Genomic DNA, 20,169 nt, shown 5'->3' on the forward strand with positions numbered 1-20,169 from the left:
TTTTCTGTTCACATAGTCTATCACCTTCACATTAAGAGTAGAAGTCTTCTCTGTTCACATAGTCTATCACCTTCACATTAAGAGTAGAAGTCTTCTCTGTTCACATAGTCTATCAGCTTCACATTAAGAGTAGAAGTCTTCTCTGTTCACATAGTCTATCACCTTCACATTAAGAGTAGAAGTCTTCTCTGTTCACATAGTCTATCACCATCACATTAAGAGTAGAAGTCTTCTCTGTTCACATAGTCTATCACCTTCACATTAAGAGTAGAAGCCTTCTCTGTTCACATAGTCTATCACCTTCACATTAAGAGTAGAAGCCTAGTTGAACTTGTTTTGTTGATTTCATGGTGATGTGGGTACCGTCTATTTCTCCATTCGTATTTGGGAACCCTTTGATGGCAAAGAAACCCCTCTTAACCTGTTGCGCGTGTGAGATGCCTCTGATTGAAATGTGCCCGTTGCCAAAAACCCAAGGATGGAAACTTTGGATTTACATTACAGAGGTGACAAATCTTCCAACAGAGCAGATCAGACATCTCTCATTGGATTTCTATTATCTCAGTCTGTTATAGGATTTACACAATAGTTTACCTTTCACATGTACCTCTAATTGAATACGTTTCTGTACTTTATATGGATTATTATCGTAACAAATGCACTGATGTGGTCAAATGATATATAGCCTGTCAAGACGTGTTGCATGAATTCACAATGTAAATACAATACAATTTAAAAATAATGTAATTATTACTCACAATTTCAGACATTTTCAACATTCAGTATATTTTCCCCATTCTGCACTTGACAAGCAGTTCCCTTATTCCACCACTTGGCGCTGTTCTGTTCGTATGCATGGTAATGGGGCTGCACACTGTCAAGCTAACATTTATATTGATAAATCTCACACTTTGCGTGGTAATGATCCCTTGCATGGTTTACATACAGATTATCTCCTACGTATGATTGATAAATGAGGCCCCTGGTAATGAATAATTATAATAATAACAGTAATAATAATCACTCTTTTGATTAGAAGAATAATCTCAAAGTGCATAAAATAAACTAGAAAATAAAGGTTAACAAACACATTAGTATATTTGGAGGTTTGAACCAGAATTTTATTGTAGAATGCAAATGCATTCACAATGCAAATAGTTTATGATAATAATAGACCTTTACAGGCCTTGTTACATTCACATGTATTGACAGAATTTGACCGGCAATATATTTGATGTGGAAAAATATCAGCGACTCTGTGAATGGTGGTCCTCAAGAGCTTTTGACGGTGATTTGATGGTCTCCAGAATGGGAAATGTTGGGAACTGCTGAGCTAGACAGTCACATCTGTGTGGTAACATGATAGGATGGGTAACCAATGATATACAATGATTCTGCAGAACCTAAAACAGACTGATTATAATGTATAGTATATGATGTTACATTGAACTAATCACAGTAATCAGAGACCTACTGACATACATAGAAATACACACACAGACACAGATATACACACACAGAATATATTACATGTATTTGACAGGGATTCTGCACATCAATCAACATTTCTGTAAATGTGCCAGATTTAACCAGCTAGCTAGTTTTCAACTGTAGTCCCTGGGCAGGTAGATAAACATTAAAAAAAAAAAATTCAACATTACAACAAACAAAACATTGAGTAAAACATGTGTATAAATGGGGGCTGATTGTCCTTCAGCCACTCTCAAGTCATTGGTAAAGGAGTGACAGGTTACACAGCTCCTTATATGTCCTTCAGACACTCTCAAGTCATTGGTAAAGGAGTGACAGGTTACACAGCTCCTTATATGTCCTTCAGACACTCTCAAGTCATTGGTAAAGGAGTGACAGGTTACACAGCTCCTTATATGTCCTTCAGACACTCTCCAGTCATTGGTAAAGGAGTGACAGGTTACACAGCTCCTTATATGTCCTTCAGACACTCTCCAGTCATTGGTAAAGGAGTGACAGGTTACACAGCTCCTTATATGTCCTTCAGACACTCTCCAGTCATTGGTAAAGGAGTGACAGGTTACACAGCTCCTTATATGTCCTTCAGACACTCTCCAGTCATTGGTAAAGGAGTGACAGGTTACACAGCTCCTTATATGTCCTTCAGACACTCTCCAGTCATTGGTAAAGGAGTGACAGGTTACACAGCTGTAACGGTCATCATATGGAGTAGACCAAGGCTCATATTTACTTTTATTGAGACACGTAACAAAACAAGAAAACGAATGAGCGACAAACAGTCTTGCAGGCTAAACACACAGCAATGCAAAAACAACTTCCCACAAACCACAGGTGAAAAAAAGGCTACCTAAGTATGACTCCCAATCAGCAACAACGATGTACAGCTGTTCCTGATTGAGAGCCATACCAGGCCAACAAAGAAATACACAACCTAGAAAATCATAGAAATACAAAACCTGAACAATACCCAAAAACCCCGGAACACATAAAACAAACACCACTCTTACATAAGAACATATCCCAACAAACCCCAAACCACATAAAACAAACACCCCCTGCCACGTCCTGACCAAACTACAATAACAAATAACCCCTTTTCTGGTCAGGACGTGACAACAGCTCCTTATGTCTTTCAATGGTCAATGTGTTCCAGACGTGAGGCTCTCACTGAGAAAGCTGCTGATACACTGAGATGGTTGTGTTGATATTCAGTCTCTCTCATGAACCTCTAACAGGCACACACTGTACAATATATAATTTAAAATACATTTCTGTAGAATGTGTGTAGGACTGACTGACCCTCCTGCTAGATAGGGGTCCAGCTAGGTACCAAGTGTAGGACTGACTGACACTCCTGCTAGAAGATCCACACTTCCAGGAGGCCGCAGAAGGAGAGATGCTGTGTGGTTGGTCCTTCAGTAAGTTTATTGCTATTATAGTGGTCATGTTTGATTGACATTTTCTGTACATTTTTGTGACTCTGAATTAAAGCAACAGACAGCAAGAACATGTTGAACCATCCTGCCTGTCTATTCTGCCTGGTCTCCCCACACCCAGGGGTTGACTACAACTGTTGGTCTGAAGCAGTGAACAAAGACAGGGGTCCAGCTCCCCAAGAAGGTTGATCATCCTGGAACATGACTCATTTCCTTTTCTCAACACCATGTCGATGATGTCACGTGCCTTCTCTGCCCTCTCAGCTATCACCTTCACTGACTCCATTTCCTCCTGGTTGATGACTGTTTGTTGCAGGAGTCCGTCCAGCAGTTCATTCAGGACAGGTCTTGACACTCGTTTCACAAACTCTGTCCGTACAGAACGCAGCTGCTGCTCTGGAGAACCAGTCAAACTGCTCTCAGCCGGACACCCTGCTCCCAACACAACACCTGAGAGAGTCCGGTTACAAAATAACTACATTTGTACATTTACATTTCAGACATTTAGAAACAGACTTATTTCCAAGTGATAAAAGTCTGAATTGTATTATTGAATCTTAGCACTGAGAACACATTCTGTAACAATAACGACCTGCATCAATGAACACATCACACCACTAAGGTTTCAGTCATATTCAGTTTCACAGAAAAGGAGTCTGGAACATTCAGAACCAGGCTAATCTACATCAAGTCCTGGAGGAGATGTCATTGGGCCATTCAGAACCAGGTTAATCTACTTCAAGTCCTGGAGGAGATGTCATTGGGCCATTCAGAACCAGGCTAATCTACATCAAGTCCTGGAGGAGATGTCATTGGGTCATTCAGAACCAGGCTAATCTACATCAAGTCCTGGAGGAGATGTCATTGGGTCATTCAGAACCAGGCTAATCTACATCAAGTCCTGGAGGAGATGTCATTGGGACATTCAGAACCAGGCTAATCTACATCAAGTCCTGGAAGAGATGTCATTGGGCCATTCAGAACCAGGCTAATCTACATCAAGTCCTGGAGGAGATGTCATTGGGTCATTCAGAACCAGGCTAATCTACATCAAGTCCTGGAGGAGATGTCATTGGGTCATTCAGAACCAGGCTAATCTACATCAAGTCCTGGAGGAGATGTCATTGGGACATTCAGAACCAGGTTAATCTACATCAAGTCCTGGAGGAGATGACATTGGGTCATTCAGAACCAGGCTAATCTACATCAAGTCCTGGAGGAGATGTCATTGGGGCATTCAGAACCAGGATAATCTACATCAAGTCCTGGAGGAGATGTCATTGTTCTTGAAGACAGTCTTTTATAATCAGGACTAGTCCAGGTCCTACAGTAAACCATGTTGACTGGCCCTCAAGTCATTGGTTTGTATCTCTCATGTTTACTTACTAGTTGAATGGGTTTCAGTGATGAATTCAGTAGGTAGGTTTGTAGGGTTGTTCGAAAGTATTCAGACCCCTTGACTTTTTCCACATTTTGTTACGTTACAGCCTTATTCTAAAATTCCTCCACAAAGTGAAAACAGGTTTTTGCAAATGTTTACAAATGTATTAAAGATAAAAAACAGATATCTTATTTACATAAGTATTCAGACGCTTTGCTATGAGACTTGAAATTGAGCTTAGGTGCATCCTTGAGATGTTTCTACAACTTGATTGAAGTCCACCTGTGGTAAATTCAATTGATTGGACATGATTTGGAAAGGTCTATAAAAAGTCCCTCAGTTGACTGTGCATGTCAGAGCAAAAACCAAGCCATGAGGTCTCAGGAATTGTCCGTAGAGCTCTGAGTTTGGATTGTGTCGAGGCACAGATCTGGGGAAGGGTACCAAAAAATGTCTGCAGCATTAACGGTCCCCAAGAACACAGTGGCCTCCATCATTCTTAAATGGAATAAGTTTGGAACCACCAAGACTCTTCCTAGAGCTGGCCACCCGGCCAAACTGAGCAATCGGGGGAGAAGAGCCTTGGTCAGGGAGGTGACCAAGAACCTGATGGTCACTCTGACAGAGCTACAGAGTTCCTCTGTGGAGATGGGAGAACCTTCCAGAAGGACAACCATCTCTGCAGCACTCCACCAACAAGGCCTTTATGGTAGAGTGGCCACACGGAAGCCACTCCTCAGTAAACGGCACATGACAGCCTGCTTGGAGTTTGCCAAAAGCCACAAAGAGACTTTCAGATCATTAGAAACAAAATTCTCTGGTCTGATGAAACCAAGATTGAACTCTTTGGCCTGAATGCCAATCGTCTGGAAGAAACCTGGCACCATCCCTACGGTGAAGCATGGTGGTGGCAGCGTCATGCTGTGGGGATGTTTTTCAGCGGCAGGGACTGGGAGACTAGTCAGGTTCAAGGGAAAGATGAACGTACAAAGAGATCCTTGATGAAAACCTGCTCCAGAGTGCTCAGGACCTCAGACTGGGGTGAAGGTTCACCTTCCAACAGCACAACTACCCTAAGCACACAGTCAAGACAACGCAGGAGTGGCTTCGAGACAAGTCTCTGAATGTCTATGAGAGGCCCAGCCAGAGCCCGGACTTGAACCCGATCTAACATCTCTGGAGAGACCTGAAAATAGCTGTGCAGTGACGCTCCCCATCCAACCTGACAGAGCTTGAGAGGATCTGCAGAGAAGAATTGGAGAAACTCCCCAAATACAGGTGTGCCAAGCTTGTAGCGTCATACCCTAGAATATTCTAGGCTGTAATTTCTGCCAAAGGTGCTTCATCAAAGTACTGAGTAAAGGGTCTGAATACTTATGTAAATGTAATATTTAATTTAAGAAAATTAGGAAAAGTCAAGGGGTCTGAATACTTTCCGAATGCACTGTAACTCTCATGTTTACATACTTGTTGAATGGGTGTCTGTGACGTATTCTGTCACACCCTGTTCTGTTTCAGCTGTCTTTGTGATTGTCTCCACCCCCCTCCAGGTGTCGCCCATCTCCCCATTAACCCCTGTGTACTTATTCCTGTGTTCTCTGTTTGTCTGTTGCCAGTTCGTCTTGTTTGTTCAAGTCAACCAGCGTTGTGTCTCAGCTCCTGTTTTTTCCCCAGTCTCTCTTTTCCTGTCCTCCCGGTTTTGACCCTTGCCTGTCCTGCCTCTGAGCCAGCCTGCCTGACCACTCTACCTGTCCTGCCTCTGAGCCCGCCTGCCTGAGCACTCTGCCTGTCTCTGACCCTGAATGCCGATCGGTACCTTTTGCACCCTCTCTGGATTACTGACCTCTGCCTGCCTTGACCTGTCTTTGCCTGCCCCTGTTACAATAAACACTGTTACTTGGACAGTCTGCATCTGGGTCTTACCTTGGTTCTGATAGTATTCATCTGAAAGATAAACAACATGAGGTTATATCACTATAAATAGCATCTGGTACAAAAGTACAAAGTGATGATTGACATGTGCTCCTACCTCGTAATACAATTTCTTTCCATACTGTCCTCTCATCATCACTGAATAACTCCATCTCAATGTCAATCCCTGTCATTTTCACAACCGCCCTGAAAAAGCTTGGTGTGGTGTCTCTATGTATGAGATGAATCCTCTGGAGGGAGAGAGAGAGATTTAGAGAGAGAGAGATCAATGCATAGAAATGTGACTTAAATGTCAGAATCATGTTCTTAGTCTACTGAAACTGTACCTGTGGATTGATGGCGGTAGAACAGGGAATGTTCAGTCTGAAGGAACTATTCAGTTTGAAGGACTGCTCTGGTCTTGTGTTGGGAAACCTTTTAGTCCCTTGAAACTTTGATTCCTGTTGGTCCACAGCCTGTGAAACGAGGCATGGAATACATAGCCAGTCAATGTATAGTCTAATTCAAACATTATTCAGAAAACTAGCAACACACTTATCTTCATTTAATGAGGGTCAACATAAACTGCACCACTGGTTAGTTAAGGTCATCTCTATAATAATGGTCCCTCACCTGTATTTGGCCGGGGTTACTGGGGAACAGGTATAGGCGTGGAATTAGTGATTCCTTCATCACTGTCAGATAGAGCATCAGCTCACAGTGGACATCTACTTTCCAAGACAGTAATCTCAGTATAACAGAGAAAGCAGAGAATTTGGGATGGAGAATCTTAGCATGGAATCTGGTGACCTCATGCACTTCCTCTAAAGACACTCCATGTTCCTCTACATGAAGAATCTTCATCTCATTCCTCAAGGAAGGGTTGGTCCCTGAACAACACAATAAAAAGGAGACAGAAAGACAAATATTGTATTATTCATCCAACTAAAACACAAAGAATATGCAGTACCAGATCACAGTAAACTCAAACTCCCAGAATAGTTCATTCATTCATTAATTCAGGAAGTGAAAGTCAGTTACATGGAAATGTCTTTCTGAATACTATTTCTATATGGTTTTACCTAAACAGACAAAGTGTGGCAGATGAACTTCCTCCAGTTCACCTAACTCCATAGTGATGTCCAGCAATGGACCACCTTGTGTGTACTGCATGTCTTTCAGAAGTTGACTGTAGGGTTCCCAGTTCCTGAAGTGATACTTCAGAATGACATCTCTCTCACATAGCCAGCGGAGCCCAGACACTGTGCACTCATAACTCCCTTTGGGTGTCCTGTGCCTGAGTGCAACAACAAGATATGGTAGAGAGGGTCAATGGTCAAATGGAGAGGTTGGATTAGAAGACTATTCCCAAAGGTAATGGGGAAATACTCTAGCAAGTGGAATGAAATGTTAAAAGTAGTTATTTTACCTGAACATTGTCACTCCCTGGACAGTGGAAGTCAAGGGTTCAATCTGAAGCCAGTGTGTGGAGTCCTGAACAAGGACAAGCATGTCAGTAATACATATGGGGCCTGTTTCCTGGACAAAGATTGAGTCTAGTGCAGGACTAAAAAGCATGCTCAATGGAAGTTTCAATGGAAAGTTCTTTAAAGTCCAGGACTAGACTTAATCTGTGTCTGGGAAACTGGCCCATTAAAAAACAATCATGTATCTAATGTATTTATTCAATGTTACATAGAATGCTGGTGATATATTGATTAAACTGTCTAATGAACAAAGGTGACAACAGCTAAAATCCTGCATGCCTACAAGCAGAACACAGGACTGTCTATATCCCAGTATGAATGGTTGGTCAGTACACACCTGGCTTTGAGACTGTGTTTATATTACTAAAGCAGAACACAGGACTGTCTATATCCCAGTATGAATGGTTGGTCAGTACACACCTGGCTTTGAGACAGTGTTTATATTACTAAAGCAGAACACAGGACTGTCTATAACCCAGTATGAATGGTTGGTCAGTACACACCTGGCTTTGAGACTGTGTTTATATTACTAAAGCAGAACACAGGACTGTCTATATCCCAGTATGAATGGTTGGTCAGTACACACCTGGCTTTGAGACTGTACCTGACTCCTGCAGGTATGTAAAAGTAAGAATTGACATTATGACTTACCTCAACATGGTCACAAGTCTTACAGCTCTGAGGAATCCCTGAAGTCAAAAGTAGCTGTTCTATAAAACAGATATTTAAATACAGGTAATTAGACTGTCAAGCAACCAGACGCATTTATGAAATTGCTTATTTCAGTTACTAATAACCATGCACCCATTAATAACTGACTGTAAACGCTGTTAAATTACCATGGATTGATGAGGAATTAAATTGTATGGTTGAGAGGGAAAAGGAATGACAGACTACTGAGGGCAGTGGGGGCTGCTGCTACCCCCTGAAAAATCAGAATAAAAATAAATAAATAAATAAATATATAGACACACATATATATATATATATACATATATATACACACACATATATATATATACATATATATATATACACACATACATATTTACACATACATATATACACATACACACTGCTCAAAAAAATAAAGGGAACACTTAAACAACACAATGTAACTCCAAGTCAATCACACTTATATGAAATCAAACTGTCCACTTAGGAAGCAACACTGATTGACAATAAATTTCACATGCTGTTGTGCAAATGGAATAGACAACAGGTGGAAATTATAGGCAATTAGCAAGACACCCCCAATAAAGGAGTGGTTATTCACGTGGGGACCACAGACAACTTCTCAGTTCCTATGCTTCCTGGCTGATGTTTTGGTCACTTTTGAATGCTGGCGGTGCTTTCACTCTAGTGGTAGCATGAGACGGAGTCTACAACCCACACAAGTGGCTCAGGTAGTGCAGCTCATCCAGGATGGCACATCAATGCGAGCTGTGGCAAGAACGGTTTGCTGTGTCTGTCAGCGTAGTGTCCAGAGCATGGAGGCGCTACCAGGAGACAGGCCAGTACATCAGGAGACGTGGAGGAGGCCGTAGGAGGGCAACAACCCAGCAGCAGGACAGCTACCTCCACCTTTGTGCAAGGAGGAGCAGGAGAAGCACTGCCAGAGCCCTGCAAAATGACCTCCAGCAGGCCACAAATGTGCATGTGTCTGCTCAAACGGTCAGAAACAGACTCCATGAGGGTGCTATGAGGGCCCAACATCCACAGGTGGGGGTTGTGCTTACAGCCCAACACCGTGCAGGACGTTTGGCATTTGCCAGAGAACACCAAGATTGGCAAATTCGCCACTGGCGTCCTGTGCTCTTCACAGATGAAAGCAGGTTCACACTGAGCACGTGACAGACGTGACAGAGTCTGTAGACGCCGTGGAGAACGTTCTGCTGCCTGCAACATCCTCCAGCATGACCGGTTTGGCGGTGGGTCAGTCATGGTGTGGGGTGGCATTTCTTTGGGGGCCGCACAGCCCTCCATGTGCTCGCCCTAGATAGCCTGACTGCCATTAGGTACCGAGATGAGATCCTCAGACCCCTTGTGAGACCATATGCTGGTGCGGTTGGCCCTGGGTTTCTCCTAATGCAAGACAATGCTAGACCTCATGTGGCTGGAGTGTGTCAGCAGTTCCTGCAAGAGGAAGGCATTGATGCTATGGACTGGCCCGCCCGTTCCCCAGACCTGAATCCAATTGAGCACATCTGGGACATCACAGACTGTCCAGGAGTTGGCGGATGCTTTAGTCCAGGTCTGGGAGGAGATCCCTCAGGAGACCATCCGCCACCTCATCAGGAGCATGCCCAGGCATTGTAGGGAGGTCATACAGGCACGTGGAGGCCACACACACACTACTGAGCCTCATTTTGACTTGTTTTAAGGACATTACATCAAAGTTGGATCAGCCTGTAGTGTGGTTTTCCACTTTAATTTTGTGTGACTCCAAATCCAGACCTTCATGGGTTGATAAATTGGATTTCCATTGATTATTTTTGTGTGATTTTGTTGTCAGCACATTCAACTATGTAAAGAAAAAAAGTATTTAATAAGATTATTTATTTCATTCAGATCTAGGATGTGTTGTTTAAGTGTTCCCTTTATTTTTTTGAGCAGTAATATATATATATATATATATATACACACACACTGTCACGTTCTGACCAGTAGGGGGTTATTTGTTATTGTAGTTTGGTCAGGACGTGGCAGGGGGGTGTTTGTTTTATGTGGTTCGGGGTGTGTGTCTATGTAGAGGGGTGTTTGATTTATGTATTCCGGGGTTTTTTGGGAACTGACATTGTTAGTGTATTTCTATGTTCTGCCTAGTTTAGTCTATTTCTATGTTTAGTTAATTGGGGGTTGGACCTTCAATTGGAGGCAGGTGTTCTCGTTGCCTCTGATTGATGGTCCTATAAATAGGTATGTGTTGGTTAGGGCAATTGTCGGAGGTTGTTCTTTGTACTGCTATGTTTAGCCTGCAAGACTGTTTGTCGGTCGTTTACGTTTGTATACGTGTTCTTTTTGTTTTCACCTTTTACTCAATAAAGAAGATGAGTATACACATCTCCGCTGCACCTTGGTCCATTCCTCACGACGACCGTTACACACACACACTACCGGTCAAAAGTGTTTGAACACCTACTCATTCAAGGCTTTTTTCTTTATTTTTTACTATTTTCTACATTGTAGAAAAGTAGTGAAGACATCAAAACCATGACATAACACATGGAATCATGTAGTAACCAAAAAGTGTTAAACAAATCCAAATGTATTTTATGTTTGAGATTCTTCAAATAGCCACCCTTTGCCTTGATGACAGCTTTGAACACTCTTGGCATTGGTTGGGCTGGTTGAGAGAATGCCAAGAGTGTGCAAAGCTGTAATCATGGCAAAGGGTGGCTATTTGAAGAATCTCAAATATGAAATATATTTTGATTTGTTTAACACTTTTTTTGCTTCCTACATGATTCCATATGTGTTGATTCATAGTTTAGGGTCGTTGTTCTATTGGAAGGTGATCCTTCACCCCAGTCTGAGGTCCTGAGCACTCTGGAGCAGGTTTTCATCAAGGATCTCTGTACTTTGCTCCGTTCATCCTTCCCCTCGATCCTGACTAGTCTCCCAGTCTCTGCTGCTGAAAAACATCCCCGCAGCATGCCACCACCATGCTTCACCGTAGGGATGGTATTGACCAGGTAATGAGCTGTGCCTGGTTTCCTCCAGACCAAAGAGTTCAAGCTTGGTTTCATCAGACCAGAGAATCTTGTTTCTCATGTTCTGAGAGTCCTTTCGGTGCCTTTTGGCAAACTCCAAGCAGGCTGTCAGGTGCCTTTTACTGAGGAGTGGCTGATTAGTGGAGTGCTGCAGAGAAGGTTGTCCTTCTTGAATGTTATTCCATGTCCACAGAGGGCCTCTCAAGCTCTGTCATAGTGACCATTGGGTTCTTGGTCAACTTCCTGACCGAGGCACTTCTCCCCCGATTGCTCAGTTTGGCCGGGCGGCCAGCTCTAGGAAGAGTTACAATCCTGTTTCGGAGCTCTATGGACAATTACTTCGAACCTCATAGCTTGGTTTTTGCTCTGACATGTACTGTCAACTGTGGGACCTTATATAGACAGGTGTGTGCCTTTTCAAAATCATGTCCAATCAATTGAGTTTATCACAGGTGGACTCCAATTAAGTTGTAGAAACATCTCAAAGATGATCAACGAAAACAGGATGTACATGAGCTCAATTACGAGTCTCATAGCAAAAGGTCTGAATACTTACGTAAATAAGGTATTAATTTTCTAATTTTGCTAACATTTCTAAAAACCTGTTTTCAGTTTGTCGTTATAGAGTATTGTGTGTAGATTGAAAAAAGTAATTTAATCCATTTTAGAATAAGGCTGTAATGTAACAAAATGTGGAAGTAGTAAAGAGGTCTGAATACTTTCCGAATGCACTGTACACACAAACATGATAACATACAGACCATACACTCACATACATGGATTTTGTGTTGTAGATATGTGGTAGTGGAGTAGTAGCCTGATGGCACACAGTTAATGTGTTGTGAAATGTAATGTCATGCTGGTTTTTTTTTTAGATATCAGTGGAGGCTGGTGGGAGGAGATATAGGAGGACGGGCTCATTGTAATGGCTGGAATGAAATAAATGGAACGATATTAAACACTTCAAGCATATGGAAACCACGTTTGACTCCGTTCCATTTTCAACCCTCCAATCAGAAATTGGGAGAACACTCATAAAACTCCTGAAGTGTGTGTGTGTGTACGCGCAAGTGTCAAACTTCAAGAACATTGATAAGCAGGGCTACTTAAAGAACTGTATGTTACAGAGACTTGGTGTTGTTTATGGTGAAAAAACATTCTGATACAGATTATTTTGTGTTTTTTCCCTTACAATCAAAGCATTGCATGCTTATAACTCAATGCACTGCTTTTTAAAAATGGACAATGTTTTATTTAGGGACAAATTTGAACAAATTCTAAAATTGAACTAATGCCATTAACTCGATGAATTGTTTTAATCGTTTGACTTAGACTTGTAATAACAAGGAATATAAGTGAGCAACAGGCTTAGAATGTTGTGTGGATATTGAAGTCATACATGATTTATACACTCATTACCATAATCTGACGTGAAAAGTATTAAGGATACAATTACATTGTTCTATTAATTCATGTTTGTGGAAGCAGGAAACATCACTCTGGTCCATGTTTTGTAGACGTTAGGGGCCTGATTTCTGGTTCCCTAGTTTCTAAAATGAAAGCTTAAGTTTGTTTTGACCAAATGTGACTCACCACCTAGATTTGGTGTTATTCATTCTCAATTTTAAATTGTGTTTTTTACACTGGATAAAAGTAGAGACTCAGAGCTACAAAATGGTATATCATACACTGCATTTTGAGGAACAATGGGAACATAATTCTGCTTTGAAAGTTGATCAACTTGTAAACTCACTTTTGAGAAAATTGCCTTTGAATGTTTTGGTATTTAGTGAATAGCATCGTTCACACCCACTTAAGCTTTAGCCCCACCCATCTCGTTTCGCTCTTGGAGTGTTCAGAGCACACCTGACACTCTGGCCGATTTGTTTACCTCTGTTGTTTATCTCATGAAAACAGCCTTACCAGCTCTGCTGACTTTTTGTCGACATTTACTGACACTGGCCATATTCAATGGGTGTTGTACACTTTAGCTTAAGACATGTAGCTAGATAGCTAGGTAAACAACGTGTAAGATCAACCACGTCACATAACGTTAGTTAACGTTAGCTAACATTATCTGGCTGGCTCGTTAACTAGTTACCCACCAGGTACAACCCTAAATCCGTAAACATGGGCACCCTCATAGATATTATCCTGACCAACTTGCCCTCCAAATACACCTCTGCTGTTTTCAACCAGGATCTCAACGATCACTGCCTCATTGCCTGCATCCGCTATGGGTCCGCGGTCAAACGACCACCCCTCATCACTGTCAAACGCTCCCTAAAACACTTCAGCGAGCAGGCCTTTCTAATCAACCTGGCCCGGGTATCCTGGAAGGATATTGACCTCATCCCGTCAGTCGAGGATGCCTGGTTGTTCTTTAAAAGTAATTTCCTCACCATCTTAAATAAGCATGCCCCTTTCAAAAAATGTAGAACTAAGAACAGATATAGCCATTGGTTCACTCCAGACCTGACTGCCCTCGACCAGCACAAAAACATCCTGTGGCGGACTGCACTAGCATCGAATAGTCCCCGCGATATGCAACTTTTCAGGGAAGTCAGGAACCAATACACAGGCAGGAAAGCAAAGACTAGCTTTTTCAAACAGAAATTTGCATCCTGTAGCTCTAACTCCAAAAAGTTCTGGGACACTGTAAAGTCCATGGAGAATAAGAGCACCTCCTCCCAGCTGCCCACTGCACTGAGGCTAGGTAACACTGTCACCACTGATAAATCCACGATAATCGAGAATTTCAATAAGCATTTCTCTACGGCTGGCCATGCTTTCCTCCTGGCTACCCTAACCCCGGGCAACAGCTCCGCACCCCCCACAGCTACTTGCCCAAGCCTCCACAGCTTCTCCTTCACCCAAATCCAGAGAGCAGATGTTATGAAAGACCTGCAAAACCTGGACCGGTACAAATCAGCTAGGCTACACAATCTGGACCCTCTTTCTAAAATTATCCGCCGCCATTGTTGCAACCCCTATTACCAGTCTGTTCAACCTCTCGTATCGTCCGAGATCCCTAAAGATTGGAAAGCTGCCGCGGTCATCCCCCTCTTCAAAGGGGGTGACACTCTAGACCCAAACTGTTATAGATCGATATCCATCCTGCTCTGCCTTTCTAAAGTCTTCGAAAGCCAAGTCAATAAACAGATCACTGATAATTTCTAATCCCACCATACCCGTACCTTCTCCGCTGTGCAATCCGGTTTCCGAAATGGTCAAGGGTGCACCTCGGCCACGCTCAAGGTACTAAACGATATCATAACCGCCATCAATAAAAGACAGTACTGTGCAGCCGTCTTCATCGACCTGGCCAAGGCTTTCGACTCTGTCAATCACTGTATTCTTATCGGCAGACTCAATAGCCTTGGTTTCTCAAATGACTGCCTCGCCTGGTTCACCAACTACTTCTCAGACATAGTTCAGTGTGTCAAATCGGAGGGCCTGTTGTCCGGACCTCTGGCAGTCTATGGGGGTACCACCGGGTTCAATTCTCGGACCGACTCTTTTCTCTGCATATATCAACAATGTCGCTCTGGATTCCCTGATCCACCTCTACGCAGACGACACCATTCTGTATACATCTAGCCCTTCCTTGGACACTGTTAACTAACCTCCAAACGAGCTTCAATGCCATACAACACTCCGTCCGTGGTCTCCAACTACTCTTAAACGCAAGTAAAACTAAATGCATGCTTTTCAAACGTTCGCTGCCCACACCTGCCCGCCCGTCCAGCATCACTACTCTGGACCGTTCTAACTTAGAATATGTGGACAACTACAAATACCTAGGTGTCTGGCTAGACTGTAAACTCTCCTTCTAGACTCATATTAAACATCTCCAATCCAAAATGAAATCTAGAATCGGCTTCCTATTTCGCAACAAAGCCTCCTTCACTCAGGCCGCCAAACATACCCTCGTAAAACTGACTATTGGCTAATAGCAGTAAAGACTGCTGTTCCATGAAATATATATATTTTTAACAACAATGAACATAGTGCCAAATCATGTCGTTACTACCCTGCATGAATCTGCTGGGAGCTAAGCAACCAGGTTCAATGTTAGCTAGCTAACATTAGGCTCTAACTAGCAAAGCAAACGGTTCTGGGATACGAATAATAACGTCATACACGTAACTTTAGCTAGGGAGCCAGCCAGCTAACGTTAACTAGCTAGCTAACAGTACACTTTAGCTTGAAATGAAACCCCTTTGTCAAAATTAGAAATATCTGAAAATGTAGTTAGCTAGACTATCCTACCCGTATACATCATCATGCATGATGGACGCGTCTCCCTTTCACAGATGCCATGCCACGGTTGCCCTTAGTTTGAAGATGTAATCCGGAGACAGGTGTTTCTTCCATCTCTTTAGCTATCATACTCTAATTCCACAGATTTCAAAACTCGATCCTCCAGAAAGTGGAGAGCAACTCTACTAAACAATACATTTTTAAAAAAGCAGCATTCAACAGGATTACCAACAGACTGACCAGGTCAAATAGACAGAAGCCTTCTATGGCAAACCAATCCGAACTCCTCTCTTTGCATGTCCAGCCCACTCATTATCTCAGCCAATTATGGCTAGTGGGAAGGTTTCTGACTTTTTCTGTAGCTTAACCAACAAGGCTCGTAATTTAACAGTCTTATTCATATTTACAGATGGCATACAAGTTATTAAGGCACATGAAAGTTCACATGTTCCATATGGCATTTCTGCCCCAAAAATGCATTTTGATAGAAGGCTCTCCTGTGAAGTCGTGACTTGCGACATATGCCTAGTTTCCTGAAACGGGTCACAAATACATAATTATTGTGTTCCTTGCCTGGGACTCAAGTATAAGCTATAATCATATTTTGATTGGAAAACAAGTAAATCATTTAACACTCACTTTTCTCAGGTCCAGGCTTGATCCAACTCTCTCCACCATGGTCTCTGGTGTTGGGATAGCAGACAGATTGACCGTGATTAAACAACTACAACTTTATACTGTATAGCATACATGGATCTTTCTATAAATTAGGGTACCAGTGAGGGTTTCCTGCAGTGGACAACTTGTTACAGCTGTTGATAAGTCATTGATAATAATCAGGGGTGGATCAGCTTTAATATTGAAGATAGATTGTTGCTTCACACACACACTTACAGTTGAAGTCGGAAGTTTACATACAGTTAGGTTGGAGTCATTAAAACTCATTTTTCAACCACTCCACAAGTTTCTTGTTAACAAACTATAGTTTTGGCAAGTCAGTTAGGACATCTACTTTGTGCATGACACAAGTAATTTTTCCAACAACAGTTAACAGATAGATTATTTCACTGTATCACAATTCCAGTGGGCCAGAAGTTTACATACACAAAATTGACTGCCTATAAACAGCTAAGGAAAATTCCAAGAAATGATGTCATGGCTTTAGAAGCTTCTGATAGGCGAATTGACATCATTTGAGTCAATTGGAGGTGTACCTGTGGATGTATTTCAAGGTCTACCTTCAAACTGTGCCTCTTTGCTTGACATCATGGGAAAATCAAAAGAAAATCAGCCAAGACCTCAGAAAAATTGTAGACCTCCACAAGTCTAGTTCATCCTTGGGAGCAATTTCCAAACTCCTGAAGGTACCACGTTCAGCTGTACAAACAATAGTACGCAAGTCTAAACACCATGGGACCACGCAGCCATAATACCGCTCAGGAAGGAGACGCGTTCTGTCTCCTAGAGATCAATGTACTTTGGTGAGAAAAATGCAAATCATCCCAGAACAACAGCAAAGGACCTTGTGAAGATGTTGTAGGAAACAGGTACAAAAGCATCTATATCCACAGTCCTATATTGACATAACCTGAAAGGCTGCTCAGCCATAAAAAGCCAGACTATGGTTTGCAACTTCACATGGGGACAAAGATCGTACTTTTTGGAGAAATGTCCTCTGGTCTGATGAAATAAAAATAGAACTGTTTGGCCATAATGACCATCGTTATGTTTGGAGGAAAAAGGGGGAGGCTTGCAAGCCGAAGAACACCATCCCAACCATGAAGCACAGGGGTGGCAGGATCATGTTGTGGGGGACCTTTGCTGCAGGAGGGACTGGTGCACTTCACAAAATAGATGGCGTCATGAGGATGGAAAATTATGTGGATATATTGAAACAACATCTCAAGACATCAGTCAGGAAGTTAAAGCTTGGTTCCAAATGAGTCTTCTAAATGGAAAATGACCCCAAGCATACTTCCAAAGTTGTGGCAAAATGGCTTAAGGACAACAAAGTCATGGTATTGGAGTGGCCGTCACAAAGCCCTGACCTCAATCCCATAGAAAATTTGTGGGCAGAACTGAAAAAGTGTGTGCGAGCAAGGAGGCCTACAAACTTGACTCAGTTACACCAGTTCTGTCAGAAGGAATGGACCAAAATTCACCCAACTTATTGTGGGAAGCTTGTGGAAGGCTACCCAAAACATTTGACCCAAGTTAAATAATTTAAAGGCAATGCTACCAAATACTAATTGAGTGTATGTAAACTTCAGACCCACTGGGAATGTGATGAAAGAATTAAAAGCTGAAATAAATCATTCTCTCTACTATTATTCTGACATTTCACATTCTTAAAATAAAGTGATGATCCTAGCTGACATATGACAGGGAATTTTTACTAGGATTAAATGTCAGGAATTGTGAAAAACTGAGTTGAAATGTATTTGGCTAAGGTTAACTTCCGACTTCAAGGATTTACCCTTTGTCAACTATGACTCACCTTTGAATGTATTGGTCATTGATCTGATACAGGGTCACTGATGAGGTTTTCAACAAAAGAAACCCAAATCCAGGATGGAGGGGTTCAGTGAATGTGGTGTAGAATGTGTAAAGGTGTGTCAACGTACCAGAGGAGGACACACTATAGAAGGACAAAGTACCAGCTGGCCAGTCCAGATACACTCCAACTCTGTTAGATACAGGGCCAAGGATGGACCTACTATGGACTCCAGCATTGTAAAAGTCATAAACGCTCTCAGAGCCATACATACACCAGGAATTGCTGGTGAGTCCAATACATGCCTTTCCCATCATTCCTTTGTACACCACACCAATGGCAGGCCAACCACCATCCCAGTCCATCTCCCAGTAATAACGAGATCCAGATAAGCCTTCTCTGCAGAGAACTTGGCGATAACGGTCAAATCTGTCTGATTCAAGTCGTGAAATTAGTGCTGCGTTTGTGAAACAAGCATTTAGCATGTAAGATGTGTCTATATGGATCCTGGATCATATTATATCTGTGTCGATCCTTGATCATTATTTAGTTGTATTGACACTGGATCATATCATATCTGTTTTGATCCTGGATCTTCATATATCTGTTGATCCAGGGTCATCATATATCAGTGTTGATTCTGGACCGACATATGTGACGAACCGCCTTGATTCGGTCTTACGTAGCAAAATTTGAAATTTAGTTTTTACATTGGATAAAAGCAGAGACACAAAGCTACAAAATGGTATATCATGCATTGCATTTGAGGAACAATGAGAAAGAAATTCTGCTTTGAAATTTGATATACTTGTAATCTCACTTTTGAGAAGAATATTTGGGACCTACTGGAGAGCTGTTCTTTGTCGACTCCCATTCAGCATTGTTCACACCCTCTAATCTTTAGCCCCCACCCAAACTCTGACAGCTGTTTACATGTTATCCAGAGCGTTGGTGACTGTAACTGTGCTGCTGGCAACAATTCAATTATGCTTTTTTGCGGACGTTTACTGACACCGGCCATATTCAACGGTTGTTGAATTCATTAGTTATTCTGCGCACTGGCACACTCAGACAAGAGTGCTCTGAAATCGGAGTAGATGGCCAGACTGAATTTACAAACTCACCTGAAATGGTTACTTGCATAGTGGAGTCTTTTATTAAAACAGCTAACAATGAACCATAATCCAAAATCATGACATTACTATCCTGCATGAATCTGCAGGTAGCTAATTAACCAGGTTCAATGTTAGTCAGCTAGCATTAGTCTATAACTAGCCAAGCAAATGGATCTGAGGGAGAAACTCCCCAAATACAGGTGTGCTGAGCTTGTATCGTCATACCCTGTAATCACTGGCAAAGGTGCTTCAGCAAGTTACTGAGTCAAGGGTCTGAATACTTAGGGCTCTCCAGAGGGTGGTGTAGTCTTCCCAACGTATCACTGGGGGCACACTGCCTGCCCTCCAGGACATCTACTGTACCCGATGTCACAGGAAGGCCAAAAAGATCATCAAGACCATCAACCACCAGGGTCCACGGACTGTTCACCCCGCTATGATCCAGAAGGCGAGGTCAGTACAGGTGCATCAATGCTGGGAGCGAGAGACTGAAATACATCTCAAATCCATCAGACTGTGAAATAGCCATCACTGGCCGACTACCACCCGGTTACTCAACCCTGCACCTTAGAGGATGCTGCCCTATGTACATAGACATTAAACTTTTTTCTACCTTTATTTAACTAGGCAAGTCAGTTAACAACAAATTCTTATTTTCAATGACAGCCAAGGAACAGTGGGTTAACTGCCTTGTTCAGGGAGAGAACGAAAGGTTTTTACCTTGTCAGCTTGGGGACTTGATCTTGCAACCTTTCGGTTACTAGTCCAACGCTCTAACCACTAGGCTAGCTGCCGCCCAAATCCCTGGTCTGTCACTTTAAATGGAACACTAGTCACTTTAATACTGTTTATATGCTATTTTACCCATGTCATATGTA

The 20,169-nt window shown here is 42.3% G+C and overlaps 1 protein-coding gene across 1 annotated transcript; it reads right to left on the bottom strand.

Annotated features, from left to right (window-relative positions):
• Positions 1 to 1,095: 1,095 nt before the first annotated feature.
• LOC106593599 (NACHT, LRR and PYD domains-containing protein 1 homolog) lies at positions 1,096 to 8,410 on the bottom strand. Its single transcript, XM_045712358.1, has 8 exons — positions 8,358 to 8,410; positions 7,649 to 7,713; positions 7,302 to 7,516; positions 6,853 to 7,109; positions 6,567 to 6,695; positions 6,338 to 6,470; positions 6,232 to 6,252; positions 1,096 to 3,377 (listed from the first exon to the last, which is right to left on the bottom strand). The coding sequence occupies exons 2-8, from the start codon at positions 7,654 to 7,656 to the stop codon at positions 2,977 to 2,979; spliced, it is 1,164 nt and encodes a 387-aa protein (XP_045568314.1). The 5' UTR covers positions 7,657 to 7,713; positions 8,358 to 8,410; the 3' UTR covers positions 1,096 to 2,976.
• Between the last annotated feature and the right edge of the window lie 11,759 nt (positions 8,411 to 20,169).

Source organism: Salmo salar, unplaced genomic scaffold, assembly GCF_905237065.1.
Source record: "Salmo salar unplaced genomic scaffold, Ssal_v3.1, whole genome shotgun sequence".
NCBI classification, from domain to species: domain Eukaryota; kingdom Metazoa; phylum Chordata; class Actinopteri; order Salmoniformes; family Salmonidae; genus Salmo; species Salmo salar.

Coding starts and splice junctions, on each gene's coding strand:
- LOC106593599 (XM_045712358.1), bottom strand. Junction 6,471..6,566: donor CTACCGCCATCAATCCACAG/GTACAGTTTCAG, acceptor CTCTCCCTCCAG/AGGATTCATCTCATACATAG. Junction 3,378..6,231: donor TGAATACTATCAGAACCAAG/GTAAGACCCAGA, acceptor GGACTCTCTCAG/GTGTTGTGTTGGGAGCAGGG.